Here is a 16,574-nt window from a genome sequence, read left to right as displayed (position 1 = left end):
TGTGGAAAACGATTACTAACTCCATAGTTAAGGTCATCCAAGTAGAGCAGTAAATATTTCTCCTTGGTTTTAAGGTATGGTTTTCTGTTTTGAATTCAGTTATGGAATTGTGATTTATACTGTCAGCTTATAAACCTGACATAAGATCTGCTGAAAATGCTGAGTAATAACCTTTTTGTCGTCACAAAAATACTGTAATAGTCTCATGAATCTGTGTGGTTTCAGTTCCAGCTGTTTGCCAGTTATCTATTTATTAGAGTCTATTTTCTGAATAGCTTCCAGCTGCACATTCTTCAGAGAGATGAGATTTTATTCATACATGTATCTACTTATAGGTGAGGAATTTGAAACTGGAGCATGAGCAGGAGAAAAACAAGATCTTGTCAGAAGCATTAGAGACACTAGCTACTGAACACCATGAACTAGAGCAGTCGCTGGTTAAGGGATCTCCGCCTCTCAGCATCATCAGTGAGGAGCAGTTCTATGATGCTGTTTCAGGTAAGTAGGGATGTCCAAAATGTGAGTGCATAGCCAGAATGTGTGTGGTGAATGTGCTGGGGGGAGGTGAGGGGTGGGAAGAGTCTCACGTTCAGTGAAGTCTCTGCCTTTCTAATGTGGAACTAATTTTAGGAGAATGCTTTATGTGCTGTTTTTAGCAGCCCTCTAAGAATTTGCTTGAGTTCACCTGTAGAATTGTGGTGTTTCACTTTAGCATGACAAAAAATAACCTTAAAAACCACAGGGCAGTGGTGAAAGGTCTGATTGCTTGGTTGGGTGTCTACGCCCTTTTTTAAAATAGCAAAACTTAAGGCTCCTATTTTAGATGTAACTGTATCTGGTAGTCTTCTGACTTGCTTTCTCCGTGATGATGGGTGTTTTTAATTTTGTTTTGTTGTTAAGATCAGTCCATAAAAATCCCTGCTTCTGAGGGATAATGACGTTAATAAAGGCTTGTACTATTTCTATTTTGTATACCATATCACAGATGGAAGAAAAGGATGAATCAAAGTCTTTTGTGCATTTCTGAAGTATCTTTTCTTTCCCTGTCTGCTCTTCAGTTTAGTATCTTTCATGTTTGCATGTGCAGACCATGGAAGTAGCGATTTTGGAAAACTCTGAACTGCGTAAGGTGATTATAACATGCGGTTTGTATGGAGAGGTTGCACAGTACAGCTCAGTAATAGCTGTACTGTATACAGCTCCATAAGTGGGTGGTCCCAGAGCTCACAGCTGTCTACAACTATGAAGGACCTGGAAGAGCTTGAGGGTGAACATAATCTAAGTGTAGTAGATAATTAGTCTGTGATGGCATACAGCACAAGCAAGTGTGGAGTTACTTTTCCTACGATTGAAACTGTCTGATGCTTCTGACAGGTAAGAGAAGTGTTCCCAGACTCCTTGATAGATGTTCTGCAGTGCACAGCTTGGAGGATAAAAACAGGCAAAGTGGAGTCTGTGCTCAAGTATAGTGCTCAAGTATAGCACTAGCACAGAAACACAGTCAATTAATAGCAGACTTAGCTGCTTGGCATGGTAACAAATTTATCAAGCCTCCAAGGAGGAGAAGAGATTGAAAACCACTAGAAATAGGTTCTTCAACCAGAACCAAAAGAACAGTGCTACTGAAAGGCCTCAGGCTCTTTTGCTTGTCTCAACAAGGCAGAGAATAGTTGTTTCTCTGGTGCTGCTGGAATGTAGTCTCTCCAGCCAGGCTTGCTTTTGTGTATGTGAAAGAATATTAAGTTTTAAAGAGCTGTTAGTATATATATCTCATAACTGACCCAGTCTCTAAAGCTTCTTAAATGAAAATGTCCAAAACCACCTCTCCAGCTGAGAGGTGGTATTTTTTTTCACTTGAAGCTGGAAACAAATCACATTGAGTGGGTTTGTATAACTGTGAAACTTGTTAAGTATATATATACACATATAAAAATTCTCTCTCCTTTGGGAGAAGTCACTTGACATAATTCATCTTGATTGCAATTTAAATAATTTTCCAGGACAGGCTCACTTTCTTGACTGCCTGTCAACTTCATCAGACTTGTGTTAGATTCTCTTCTCTAGGTTGTTCACATTCAGTGCTTCACAGTGATTGGGGTCCTGTGTCTCTGAAGGCACATGTCTGGGGGAAGGGCACTCTGTTTTCTACTTTTCTGGGAGGGGGGACATGGATGGGGGACTAGAGAAAGGGAAATGTGACATACTTTCCTGGCTTCTCGATGCATGTTATAACTTTCACCATAAACACAAAAGGAATTAGATTTTTGTGGGTGTGGTTTGGAGTGGGTTTTTTTTGGTCATCACTGGGGTCCTGGTAATACTTTCTAACTTGCTTTTCTGCCATACCTGTGGGGTCTCAACTAGAAGGCTTCTTGTCTCTGTATTACAAGAATATAGTGGGAGGAGAGGGTATTTGATACTGGCTCAGAGTTTGGGCATGTGGGTCTTCTTTCTTGGGCTAATGAGACAAGGGGTATGGTTGTAAATAAGGTCATAACAGAGAGCAGAGACTAGGCCTGATTGCCAAAAGATGAAAATTTTTATCTCCAAGAACTCTAAAGTTCTAAGACTGTTTTCACAGCTTTTGCTAAACCTGATTTTCAGTCTGATAGTATTTTAAGTTAAATGATACCAACTTTGAATAAATAGATATATTCATGAATTAGCTTAGTAGACTGTACAGGAGATTGAGCAAACACTGATGTATTTTAACAGGGATGTGACAAGTCGTAATGTCTATCTGTGGAAAAATGCCACTACTTTGAGAGTATTTTTTCTATTAGGATCTTTTTGTAATTTTAAGTCTCCACCACAGAGGTGATTTTAGAATTGAGAGTATAGCATAACTCTTTGGCTTGCACCTTGAGCTGGAGAATTGTTAGCTTTGACTTGACAGGTTAAAAGAAGAAGCCACTGCTGCTTTTTGTTTTGTTTTTTAAAAGAATGTTATCTGCATATTAGACAGTTTTGCTTGTTTACTCTCGACAAACGTATCACTAGCTGTGGCAATTCAGAGCAATGCAAGACTTTTCAATCAGGTTTTTGAACAAGAAGTATATTAGAAAGGATATGTTCACAGCAGCAGCTACTTGTCCCCATTTATCATGCTCTGATTCACGTTGTAGAGCAATCTGATTGCATGAACCTGACTCCTGAACGAAGCTGAATTGGAAGATATGGGCTGGTTACTATTGGACACTCAGTTCATGGTAGGAGAGTAGAGCTAATCTGAAGAGAACACCACCAGAAACGTTTTTCGTTCAAGTGTCAAGTCCTCAGCACCATCTGTTTGACTTGCAGATCTGCTCCAACTGAGCCATGCTACCTGCTGATGTTGGCACATACCACGCTGGTCACTGATAAGTCTGTGTTGGGTAGTTTTGCTTGGGGAAATTGTGGGCACAATTACAGAAACATCCTCCTTCTTTTCCAAAAGAAAAAACTGGGGTGAGGGACATGTTTGAAATGTGCTAGGACTGCTTATGGAGGCAGTAGTTTATTTGCTGAAGTCTCTCTTCTTTTTAAGTGATATGCTGTTACCAGTGCTTCCTGACTGTTGAGGTAAGTCCTAAATCCCTGCAATTGGAGAACAGTAGACACTGAACATGAAAGGAAGAACCTACAGGAAATAGGAGTTATTTGTGTAACCGAAGCATGGTACCCAGTTAAGTTAAGAACAGCCAAGTTAAGGGTGTTATTAATCTGAACTCTGATAGCAATAGGTCAGTTAACAGCGCTTCCTGGTGTGCTGATGGTGTGCTGATCCTCTCACCATGGGAGTGGTGGAAATGTGTAATTAAACTTGATAGCCCGTGGAGTGCTGGAGCTCTCGGTTTCAAGATTGAATGCATGGTGGGATGAGAGGGGGGAGTTTGGGGAAGGGAAGCAGCACTAAACAAGTAGCAAAATTTAATAAGGCCGATGGCATCTCTTAGAGAGCTGGAGAAGTTGTTAGCTTTGATTAAGTATGTAGACCTCAGGAAGCTTGTGAAAACAGAATACAAACTCAGAGTCTATCCACAGTGCTGAAAAATGGCTAAGCAGGCCAAGGATTAAGAAGTACTTGATTTTTGCCTTGCAGATAAGATTCCCTGATTATATGCAAATTGCACACTCGATTTGGGAAAAGCTTAGAACTATCCTGATTTTTTTCTTTATTGGATTTTATCTGAGAAGTGGGGGGTTTCTGCAGTCATAGCTTTTGTGTGTGTTGAGGTGCGTATTGGTGTTTTTACATAGATGGAATCTTACTATAAAAGCAGTTATTTAGCTACAGGAATATTTAGATTATACTAAGGCTAGCCCGTCATAGTACAGCTTCAGCTGTTACGTACCACCAATAGTGCTGTGTTTATGAATAATGCTCCTAAATGGTACAAGGAGTAGTAGACCAGTTCTGTTGCTTCTGTTCACTTCCTAGTTTGTCACCAGTTACCAGCTTACTTAAAAACTGTACAGAAAGCATAGAAACTTACTGCCCTTCCTTCCATGCTTAGGGTAGTTTGTCAAGTGGCTTTTTTGGAACGTATGCTAAAAATACTGCACAACCTCTATGCGAACACTGCTGCCCGTGTTTAACTGTATTCTTGCCTTTAATTAAAAGAATGAATTCAGGTGTCTCAGAGTGATGGGAAACACCTGGTCAGAATTCGAACCCAACTTTGCCAGTGGTTAAACACTACCTTTCTCAGGTGTATTTATTAACCAAATACATTGGCCAATCTTTTTTTATCTGGAACTGAAGAGTTACCAGCTGTTGCAATAGGAGATTAACTTGCCTTGAGTTAAGTTTCTTCTGTCATTGCTTCTGCTGTTTCCCCTTGCTCTCCCACTCTTGCAAAATGTAGCTGGTGTTTTTACTGTTACCTTGACACTTCAGGTTTCATGAGCTGGAGAGCTTCCTAGTCTTGTCTCAAAGATCACTTAAAAATCTTGGCTTCTGAACAGGGACTCTTATTCCTTCTCCCCCCACCTCAGCCCACACTCCCTTAAGTTCAATAGAAAAAAACCCTCATTTTCTCCTAGTCATCTGTATGACAGCTGCTCTGTAGCAACTTGTGAATATAGATCTTTTTTTGCAGTGACGGGGGAGTATGCAAATCTTAATTCAGAAAAGAGTTAGCTGCAAGTACACAGGGAAAAGCTCAGTCTGAGTTAGTTGCCTATTGATCTGTGCTCACAGTACAATATTCGGCTTGCTCACTCTGACACCTAAACGAACTCTCAAGGCTTGTGAAGCTAATTGGGTCAAAAGAGGTTGCTGAAGTTAAGGGATTGGAGATGGAGATGTTTGGCAGGAGCTGTTGTAGTCAGACTTTCTCAATGAGAGCCGTTTCCCAGGAAAATGGGAAAGATGTCTCTAGAGAGCAATTTCTCGTAATGGTGTCTGTTTTCTTTCTTCTGCTGTTCTTTATTGTATAGTGTGCTCCTGTATTAAGCAAGGCACATGCCCTGGAGAAAGGTGGCTGGTCATTGTCTACAGCTCTGGAGAGGTTTGCAGGTGCTGAAGTCAGTCCTGCATAGTTGTGTCTCCGCACTGTAAAGTCAGCATTAGGAGAGCTGAGCCTGTGTAGTGTTTAAAAATCCTTGTTATACTGAGAAGTATATCAGAGAATGGTCAGTGGTTCAGGTGAAGCTTAGTTGCTCTTCCCTTTCCGCCTCTGGAGTCCTAGGTCTGTTGCAGAACCTCAGATTGAGGGCATTTGTGTTGTTACTCTTGTACCATCCAGGACTGCCTTGTTTTTAGACAGGAGAAGGAGTTTTTCAGAAGGCGGACTCTTTGCTTTATGTTATGGGTTTGCTTCATGCTTTTCTTGTCATGGTAACTGTTGGCACAGTTGAGCAGCTTTTCCATTAGAGGTGGAATATAAATATATAAATAATATAAATGCTTTGAAGGGATTTATAGCTTGTCATGCAATCAGGATACTGAAGCCCAAGTTGTGTTTCATTGCTAGAGCGTCTCTTCCTCTGTGATACTTGGACATGCAGCAGTGTTTTCCTGACTACCTGAGCTTATGATCTCTGGAGAAATCTGTATTTTATGTAACGGACTTGTCCACAAGTATAAATGCTTCTCCTTATCCTACTTCTTATATATAGTACCCACCAAACTAATGCTTTGAGATGTTATACCATAATTTGGCACAGAACCAGACAGACAAATTTGGGGAAACTTGTGAGAAGATTCTCTGGAGTGCCAGTCCACTTTTCTAGCATATCCTTAGCACCAGCTGGCAGTTCTTTTCATTCCCTAGCAACTCGCTTAATATCAGTACTGTCTTGCTGAGGAATAGGGATAGATGTTTTTAATGAAAGGAAAGATCTCCTTTATGCTTCTAGATCTCACACTCTCTAGAGGGGATGGAGACACTGTGGTACAGCCCATCCATTCATCAGGATTTTTAATTCTTCTTGACCCTTCTGTAACCTGGATGTAGTAGAAAGTGCTCTTGTCATTGTCCACCAAAGCCACATTTAAGTTACATGTTCAGGAGAAGCTACTGGGGTAGTTTTTTTAAGAGAAAACAAGCAAGCACCTGGCAGTGGACAGCTGTGACTGAGATATTCTTTTGAATGGACTACTACTTCAGCAGGTTTTCATTACTAGTTTTGAATTAGAATCAGTGTGTGAGAGATGACTAATCTTGCAATTATTTCTCTGGGTATTTGCAGCCAAGAGCAGTAGCATATGCTGAAAGAAGTACATGGCAGGAATGGTGTCTACTACAGTTTGGGTGCGTGTGCTTTTTTTCAGAAGCAGTGGGGCTTGCATTAAGCTCTTTACCATTCAGTATTGTACCTGGTTTCTGCTAAACGATTTCCCAAATGGGATAGATATTAGCACATCTTTATTGGTCTTGAGCTTGTCCCTTGCTTCCTGGAACTTGCAATTGGATAATGCTGTCAGATTGGATAATGTCTTGTCAGATTTGAAGGAAAAACATGAAACAAAAATACAGCCTTTTGCCAGGAAATACTTACTTTCTGGTTTGGAGCAAGAATGTCTTTTCTCCAGAGGTAGTCAAGCTCTGCTTAACCGAAACACTGGTTGGAAATAAGGTGGTGTGTTGATATTTTTAATTTGAGATGTGATATGGATTGTACTATTAACCTACCTTCCAGAGTACAACGTTTATCTTATTGATTGGTGAGCTTATCATTTAGACTTTGCTGGGACTTACGTGGCTAATATAATCCGCTGTGTACAATACCTCCTTCCGTTCTTTGATTCTTGTTCAGTAAGCTGGGAAGTGAAGGTTGTGAGCAGCACCGAGTGCCTAGGAAATTTAGACCAAACTTAAATCTTATCTAGAAGAAGGGAGTCAATGCTTGAATGTTGAGGTAACATAGGTAAGGTACTAGCATCTGTGTGACGCTGGCACTTGTCCTGAGCAAGTTGTAGGAGCTTCAAGTTAATAAAAATGTCAGATTTTGTCTCTGTTTGATAGAGGATTTTTCACGCAGCGTGTTCTTGCTTATCATGCAGTCTCTCTGTATCTAGATAAAGAGCTTCGGCAGTCTGTGGCAGTACTGGTTACTTACCAAATGGATGCTGTCATCAGAACACAGTAGCCTACTTAGGTTTCAGTTTTGTACAAAGAAAGAGGGAAGATCTGCTAGTGACTGAAGTCTAGCACAGGCAGTAGATTCATTAACATGCACCTGCTTTTTTGCAGATTCGGAATCTGAAAAATCATTAAGTGGGTTTGAAACAACGGCCTACTCACTGGAGGACAGCATGGATTCAAAAGATACAATAACTTCAGGCATGTCTGAAGAAAAGGTTTGTGGCAGTGGGGAGTCACTGTCTAACGGGATCAAGAAACACAGGTAAGATGTTGCCTGTTCTTAATGGTGAGTAAAAGGCCACAGGAATCTCTGAAAAGCTAACTGTGAAAACTTCTTAATCTTTGTTAGGGATGATTGGCAAATAGTTGGTTGTGCTATGATTTTATAAAGAATATTTTTTCAAGGCTAGTGTGCTCCTTTGCATTTTGTTTTTTGATGATCAGATCTGAATAAGTAAAAATAAAATATAATGTGCTGTGTAAAAAATGGACACACTTTTTTTTTGATAGATCGTATTGAAATCTATGTGGATTTTAATTCCTTCGTGTATTTTTAATGATCTGTGCCTCCTGTTGCCTCTTTAATTTCCAGACACTTGATACTCCTGTTGGTATGGGGAATGAATGAAAAATATTGTTAGCCTGGCATTAGAAACTCAAATGTGAACAAAGGGAGTCTTATTCTAAAAGTCTCATCCATGTTTTATGTGCTTATTTTGTGTTGTCAAATGATCCATTTTTGCTTGTTTCCTTGCTGATAATGGAGGACAATAGGTCTGGAGTTAATGAGATGTAATAGACACCACTATGCTCGAGTTTCAGTGAAAGGGCAATATAATGTTTGCACTAGAAATCAAGCCAGACTTAAGCATGTTTCAGAAAGACTGCTTTGGAAATGTTTTGGATATGCAGAATGATTATGGGGATTCCAGATTTGTGTAAACCCAGGAAATTATTATTTAATTTTACAGAAGCAAGCAAGACATAACTTTAATTACTTTGTATCCTAAATAGTTAAATTGCAGTGACTGTTGAAGTATGTGGTAATGTCAGAGACCTGATGTTTCAAGGTTCAACCTCTGCATGTGTATCCCTCCCACGCTAGGCAAAGACTACGGCAAATAAGGGCTTGGGTGGAATAATGGGGTGGTTTGGGAAGGTAACATAAAGCAGCTGACTAAGCGTGTTGCTCTGCACTCTTGTGCTATTAGCAAGGCAGTATTTATGGCCTTGGCTAAGTGCCTTTCCTAATTAGAGCAGGAAGTTCAGGGCTGGGGGGAAGCGGTAGGTAAAGGTGGACATCTGAATTACATTTATTGCCTTGGAAACCATGAGGAGAAAGGAGGCAATTCATGATCAACATGAAAATGTTGACTTGTATTGTCTTGAAGAGTTTTAACAGGAATTGATCTTCCGTTTACTATACAAAAGAAATAATTCGGCCAAGTTTCCATAACACTGTATTATGGTGTAGTCCTGTCGGGAGCAGGTGACTGAAGAAGCATTTCAGATGTGCTGGTGTTACAAAGGGGAATGAAAAGAAAGGGGAATGAAAAACAAGAAATCTGGAGAGGGACTTTTTTACAAGGGCATGTAGTGATAGGACAAAGGGTAATGGCTTTAAACTGAAATAGGGGAGATTTAGGTTAGCTATTAGGAAAAGGATTTTTCAGTATGAGGGTGCTGAGGCACTGGAACAGGTTGCGCAGAGAAGCTGTGGCTGCCCCATCCCTGGCAGTGTTCAAGGCCAGGTTGGACACAGGGGCTTTGAGCAACCTGGTCTAGTGGAAGGTGTCCCTGCCCATGGCAGGGGTGTTAAACTAGGTGGCCTTTAAGGTCCCTTCCAACCCAAACCATTCTGTTATCTCTGTTTATGTTGTTTCTGAGTTGTGTGTCTTTAAGCAGCAAAGAGAGTAGAAGATGTTGGAGTAAAATGAGTCTCTGGCTAATAATAAATTGCTAAAGAAAAGTGAAAACTATAATTTACTACTAAAGAAAAGTAGAAATTTTTTGCGTATAGATAAGACTGTATCATCATATTTTGTGTGACTAAATAGCTATAGAGCACATTCTAGGTTGAGCTGTAATGTCAAGCTTTTTTACCTGACATCTTAGTGACACATTGGGGTTTGTCCACAGATACACTGATGCAAACTTTTTCTCCCCAGAGCTCAGCCAATTTAAACTTAACCTCTAAGATAACCTTCTCAGTGGGTGGGAGTTGTGTGGTGTTTCTGGCCTTGTTTCTGAGTCTCTTGGTGGCAGCAGTGTTTCGCCTGGTACAGGATCCGTTTGACATGACTTGAGGACTTTTATCTACCTGGAGCTGCTGGCTTCAGTTTGTGTCTCTTGGTTTTGGGGCTAGTTAGAGACCATGTGGTCAAATATGCGCTGTCTGTGATGTTACCTGCATCCTTTTTGGAGCAGAAACCTTAACTACTTGGTGCTGTGCAAAATGAGGGGGTCCAAATGTTTTGACAGCACTTAATTCCACCTTTACACCCTTGGGTTTGCTATAACTTGTTTGCTTAACTTGAGTTTGTGTAAACCACATGGAAACAAGTCACTTGGAGAACAGACCCGCTTTTTTGCTTAAAATCTTGATAACTTCCTGTAGTACCTCAGATGAACTGCAGCTGCATTTGGGTTGCACATAGCAGTAGCTGCATTTGGGTTGCACATAGCAGTACCTGCACTGTTTAACAGTCAGCGTAAGTGTTTCCTACCATCATCTAGAGAGCCTGAGCATTAACCTGCCTCTCCCACTTGAGTGGTGAGGATTTTGCACACAGTGGTGGAGGTCAGTTTTTATTGCAGGGAGCGTGTGTTTTAGTTTTGGAGATGTAGGAATAAATCTGTTGGTTCCAAGGAATTCAGTGTTGGGATGTACATACAAAGATAGGTGAAGCCACCTTTGATTATAGTGCCACTTATAATCTGATGTCTTACTCTGATTTTTTTTAATGTAGTTTCCATCCTACTGATTGCTCATAGAGTGTTTTGGTAGCAGACTTAATTTTTGAAAACTTTTTGGGAGCTGATTTCAGAGATAGGAGAATAGCACATGAAATAATCTGGAAGTATTTGAATCACTTTGGTTTAAGAGGGAAACCGTTACTCTGAGCCAAACTTTAAAAACCAAAACCAAAGAAAAACCCTCCCCAAAAAACCCACAGCAAAACCCCAAGAATAAACGCCCCCCTCCAAGCCAACCAACCAAAACCCAAAAAAAAACTTGCACAAAAATGAAGCATCAGCCCTGATAAAGGTGTTTTAGTAGCATGTAAGTATTGGAGGTAACACAGCAAGTAGGACTGCTGAAACTAACAGCCTGCACAGTCTGCATTTAACATCCACTTGTCACTGCTGTTTCCCTGTTATTGCTGATTTTTTATTGTAAGGTTTCCCTTTGGTTCCCTCACGGCGGGCCATGCAGACATGTCTGTGTGTAGCTTTGGGGAGCCAGGGCTTTGCTTAGGTTTACATGAGAAGCAAGCTAAACATGCATTGTTTCACACCGTATGTCTCTTTCCCCACAAGATTCCTGTAGAACTGATCTACTATAGACAATGCTTTGGACAGGTGTTTTTGTTTCAGTGAATGATCTTAAATACATCTTATCTGTTCTACTGCACAGAAATTCCAGCAGATGTTTTTGTCACTTAAAGCTAAAGTTAATTTCCTGAGTTCTTTCTAAAATTGACATCTGGAAGGAAATTTCTGCATTCATAAACCTTTCCCTTAATCACAGGGAGTGTGTCAAGGTTAGCAGGTCTTGGCTGCCTGTCATTTTTCCACATGTCCTTACTTGTCCCTGGGATCTTTCTTGGTGGCTCAAAACTGGTTTGTGTTTTCTGACTCCCATATCAGGTTTGGCTGATGTAGGTAAGAAGTATGAGTAAATGGCTGAAACTGAATGCCAGCTTTCGAGTAATTAAACAAATTGGACAGGTTAACTTTAAGGAAAACCTAAGTTTTTATATGCAGGGAAAGCAGTCCCTGTATATAGTTTAGCAAACTAGAGGCATGTGAAGGGCTTACTCAAAAGACAAGTACCAGGTCTGCTAACTGCCTTCATTAAAGAATACACAAAAAAAAATAAAGTAATCACTACAACTGAAGATAAGACTGAATGACTTGGTGGACACTGTCCTCTCCTGGACATTTGTATCAGGGCACCTACAGAAATATTTTACACCTAATATTTAAGATGATCTGTTTCACCAAATAGTTTTGTATCAGTGGAAAATTAGAATATGGAGTGAGTGATACCATGTTGGTCAATTAAAATAAATCCTCCTTTCCCACTCATCCCCTGCATGGGAGCCGAGTGGAACAAGTCAGTGTTAGGCTCTTAGCTACTTGCTAACAAAACGCAGTTTGCTACTGTGAGGAGTTCAGGCATATGACTTGGGTTTTTATTAGATGAGGCTGCTTGTATTTTAAGGAGCATTTGTTTTGGTTTTGTTCTTTCTGAAAACTGAAACATCAGCTGAACCCAGGACACCTGGTAGACGAGGTCTTTCAATAGCAGTTAAGTATGGGAGGTAACACAGCAAGTAGGACTACTGAAACTAACATCTTGGCCTGAATAGAATTTGTTTTAATTTTTATTTCTTCTTTTGGCACTCTGTTTACCAGAGAAGAGGCGTGGAGGAGGCAGCTACAGCCTGTTCACACTCTAAAAATGATACTGGTTTAGCTAATTTGAGGGGAAACAAAACCTTCTTGGTTAGGAGGGCACCACGATCATTTAGATAGAGTTAACTAAACTTTGAAATTCAAATAGTTCATGTATTTTGAGTGAACTGTAGGTAATAAATATCTTTTGATGATTTTTCTCATTGGTAGTAGCTTCCTGATCCAAACACAGATTTTAGTAGCGTTGTGGATGAAGAGCTTTGACTTACATTTATGCTTTCCCATGGGTAAATTGGATTAATAATTGAGCTGGTCAGTAGCAGTACGAAAACTGAACAAAATCCGTGCCTGATTTCTGGCAAAGCTGAGAAATACAGGCTGTGTTACACAGACTAAATGTTGGGTTTGAAAGTATGTTTAAGATTTGCTTCAGGATATGTCAGCCCCCTGTAGAACAGGCTGCTGTGTTTTCTGTTCTTTAACGATGCTGCTTTTTCTGTTGTTCCTGAAGGCTGATTTTAATATAGGCAGCAAATGTCATGGCCATTCATTGTCAGTATACAGGTGACTAGGAAAAAAAAGTACCCCACTGTTTAACCCTCAGATCTGTTCAATCTGTTCAGACATAGGTATCTACCTAACTCATAAAGAACTTACACAGTTCTGATAACTGATATAGAAATTCTCTTCCACTGCTCTTTTGCACAATGAAAAGAATGGGATTGTTCTGGTTTTGGGGAAGTTCAGGTTTCTGTGCAGGTAAAACAGTTTAAGTGCTCCAAAGTAGTGCTGTCGTTCCCCTTTGGTTTTTTTTAATTTAAGAATTGGAACACTGTTACTTTCAAAGAAGAGTATTTGCGCTTCTTAGTCATGGTTAGTAATGGAAAGCTTTTCTTCTGCTTTCTTCCTGTTCCTTTCTGCAGAACGAGCTTGCCATCTCCCATGTTTTCCAGAAATGACTTCAGTATCTGGAGTATCTTAAGAAAATGCATTGGAATGGTAGGTAATCAGAAGGCTATGATAAAAGATGTGAAGTGATTGTTTCACTTGAGGCCCAAATGAAAACTTTTTGGGAAAGTCATGTTTTTAATTTGCTGCTTATGCTTTATTTGCTTTCACAACTCAAGAGGGTAAGACTTTTTCAGAGCAATATTCCTTCAATAAAAGCATTTTCTCTTGATTTTTAACCCTAAAGTGTTTTGTGGTAGCAATTTTTTTCCTTTGTGAAAAAACAAAATGGAACAAAAAAGCGAACTACTTTTCTCCCTTCCATTTAACATCTCAGTCGTTCCCCTGTCCCCATGGTGTTTACTGGCCGGACAGTTGCCAGATCAGAGGTTACCTGGCTGGCACCTAATCTGCTTCCAGCTTAAGGGGTGGATTGAGAAGAGCTCTCTCCATCAGATCCCTGCAGTAGGCTGAAAGTACTTACTGCTGGTAAACCTCCGCCAGCCTGTAATGTGGGTTTAGTTGCTGTTTTTCTCCTCCTCCCTTTGTAGTTATAAACAGCACCAAGCAATGATATGTGGAAGTGCTGGGGAATACCTGTATCAGCAGCTCCAAGTCTCCTGAGTTGTTGTGAAGCATCTGAGCCTGCTCACAGTGGCTTTAGTAGGAAAGTGTTAATAACCTTAAAATAGAAAGGGCATATTGAAAGCCTGTCTGCATATGGTGTGTGCAGGAAAAAAAAAAATCCATAAAGATCTTAATTCTGCTTTGCAGAAATGCTGCACGGAAGTTGGTGGGGGGAGTGGAACTTGGAGTGCATTGTACCAAAATGTCTGACAAAGCTGTTAGTGCCATATGCTGATATTATGGTTAAGAACAGTGCTGTTTACCATGCACATTGCCAGTGGTCATACTATATGCTTTTTTGCAGGCAGCTTAAAACATTGCTATGTTATGCCTTTAGAGAGCATGCTTTTTAAAAGTGGGAAAGAGAATAAACAGCATCAGAACTGTAGGACCTCTACTAATTTTTTTATTCCTTTTACAGAAATTCCCTTTTCCTTCTGAACACGGAATCCCTGTTTTCACTTCTGTGCCACCATGTTTCCCTGTCCTTTCTCATCCTCCTCCTCCCCCCGCCTGCCTACCTGCGTCCAAAGAAGATAGTATGTTTAAGTAATTAGATGGCCTATATCTGTTTTAAAAGTAATAAATAATTTAGCCTTTAGAAAGGTCCTTAATACACCATTCTTCCATTGTTTCATCTCACCTTAATGCTTTCTTGATAGGAAGTTTGTTTGATTGATATTTGGTTTTCTTTTTGTTTTAAAGGTAGCATTAATGTCAACATAGATAGGCTTATCAGGCTCGTAAGGGATGTACAGGGTTTTTTCCTTTCAGCATTAGCAGAGCCAGGTCAAGCACACGGCATTAGCACTTAAGAGCATCATTTATTTTTGTTTCATAAGCCAGTTACGCTTCGGTCACTGCAGGTCAGTGTATCTAATCGTTTGGTTTTTAACACACGTTTCATTTGTGCATCAGGAGTTGTCCAAGATCACAATGCCAGTTATCTTCAACGAGCCGCTGAGCTTTCTACAACGACTTACAGAGTACATGGAGCATACATACCTCATCCACAAAGCCAGCTCACTTTCCAGCACAACCGAGCGAATGCAGGTACTTCGGGTGTGGTAATTTCTGCAATTAAGCTCTTGATGAATGTGTGGGGATCTTTCTTCTTCCTAGATAGTCTCCTCATAGGAGGAACTCCCATGATTTGCTGCATGTTGGATTCTCTTACTCATTAACCAGTTTTGCTCATTGTCCTGGCTTCAGCTGGGATAATTTTCTTCTTAGCAACTGGTACACTGCTGTATTTGGGATGAGAATAATGTTGATAATACATTGATGTTTTAGTTGTTGTTAAGAAGTGTTTACACTAAGTCAAAGGACTTTTCAGCTTCTCATACCACCCCACCAGCAAGCAGGCTGCGGGGAGGGGGGGGGAGGGTACAAGAAACTGGGAGGAGACATAGCCAAGACAGTGGTCACCTCAAACATTTTGGAATTTCACCTCTGAACAAATGCAGAATTTGGAAAACTAGTAAAATACATAGGAAAAGCGTGTTATCACCCTAGCAATTCCAGAGATACACAAACCACTGCAGTGTGCTGGGGTCTGGCCCGTGCCTGCTGAGCCTTGTTCAACACTATTTAGTACCCTCAAGGGGAAGGGAAGGTCTGTGGGTCTGACAACAGAATGACAGGCAGCTACTCCAAGCCCTGCACCTGGCACTGCAGCTGAACCGGAGAACCAGCCCGTGCTGGTATCAGTTGCCTGTATACACAATGAGAAATACGGGAAGGTGAAGTCAACTTGATTAGTAAGGGAATAAGGAGCTTCTAAAAGGAGGCAGGCAGAAGTAGTGGATGAGGCAGACTACTTTGAAGCATGGCCATCATGAGAATGGGAGGAGGGAGAGAGGTGGCCACTGATCTGGGAGGAGGAAGAGGAAGAATTCATAAATGAGGTGCTAACCACCTGATCCCTATCCCTGAGTGACCCGCAAGATACATGAAAAGATTTCAGCTTCATCCCAGTCAGGACACTATCACCTGGCTGCTCAGATGTTGGGATTCCAGGGCCAGGAGCCTGGAATTAGAGGGTGTAAGGAAACCAAACAGCTGGAATCCCTTTTTAGGGAAGAGGGCAGTGGCACAGTGTTTCGAAAAGTGGCACAAGTCCTCAGCCTCTGGAGGTGGCTCCTGTGAGGCAGGAAGGAAAAGTATTCCTTCAAGGAAGATGTTTTGTGTCACCAAAGGCAAGTGGGCCACCATGGAGAAAGGTGTCCAGTACCTGAGGGAATAAGCTGCGCTGAAGGTGAGTTACGATGACCTGGTCAACAGCAGTTAACCGAAGATCCAGATGAAGTCAGGTGCATGCAACCCATGTGGCCAGGAGTGTCATGGGTTAATCTGGCAGATAGCTGAGGTAGCTGAACACCACACAGCTGCTTGCTCACTCCTACAAATGGAGAGAGAATTGGGAAAAAGAAGTAGAATTTGTGGGCTGAGATAAAGACAGTTTAATGGGACAGAAAAGGAAGTGAAAATTACAATGATAAAAGAATTAGAATATACAAATGATAATGCAGTTGCTTACTACCTGCCAAGTGATGCCCAGCCAGCTCCCAAGCAGGGGTCCCTGGCCAGCTTTCCCCATAGTTTATATGCCTATCATGACACCATGTGGTACAGAATATTCCTGTGGCCAGTTGGAGTCAGCTGTCCTGGCTGTGTCCCCACCCCACTTCTTATGCACCCCCAGCCTGCTCGCTGGTGGGATGGGGTGAGGAGCAGAAAAGGCCTTGACTCTGTGTAAGTGCTGCTCAGCAGTAACTAAACATCAGT

General features: G+C 41.0%; 1 protein-coding gene across 2 annotated transcripts in view; it reads left to right on the top strand.

Annotated features, from left to right (window-relative positions):
• Positions 1 to 341: 341 nt before the first annotated feature.
• Positions 342 to 16,574, top strand: part of OSBPL1A (oxysterol binding protein-like 1A) — a 28,810-nt gene continuing 12,577 nt past the window's right edge. For both annotated transcript variants that reach the window (XM_010024035.1, XM_010024036.1), the window contains exons 1-4: positions 342 to 498; positions 7,680 to 7,833; positions 13,136 to 13,211; positions 14,706 to 14,840. In XM_010024035.1, coding sequence (XP_010022337.1) covers positions 7,742 to 7,833; positions 13,136 to 13,211; positions 14,706 to 14,840 — 303 coding nt within the window. In that variant the 5' untranslated portion in view covers positions 342 to 498; positions 7,680 to 7,741. The remainder of the gene's footprint in view (positions 499 to 7,679; positions 7,834 to 13,135; positions 13,212 to 14,705; positions 14,841 to 16,574) is intronic.

This window comes from Nestor notabilis, unplaced genomic scaffold (genome assembly GCF_000696875.1).
Source record: "Nestor notabilis isolate BGI_N333 unplaced genomic scaffold, ASM69687v1 scaffold13331, whole genome shotgun sequence".
Taxonomy (NCBI): Eukaryota; Metazoa; Chordata; class Aves; order Psittaciformes; family Psittacidae; genus Nestor; species Nestor notabilis.
This window is presented reverse-complemented; position numbering and strand designations above follow the sequence as displayed.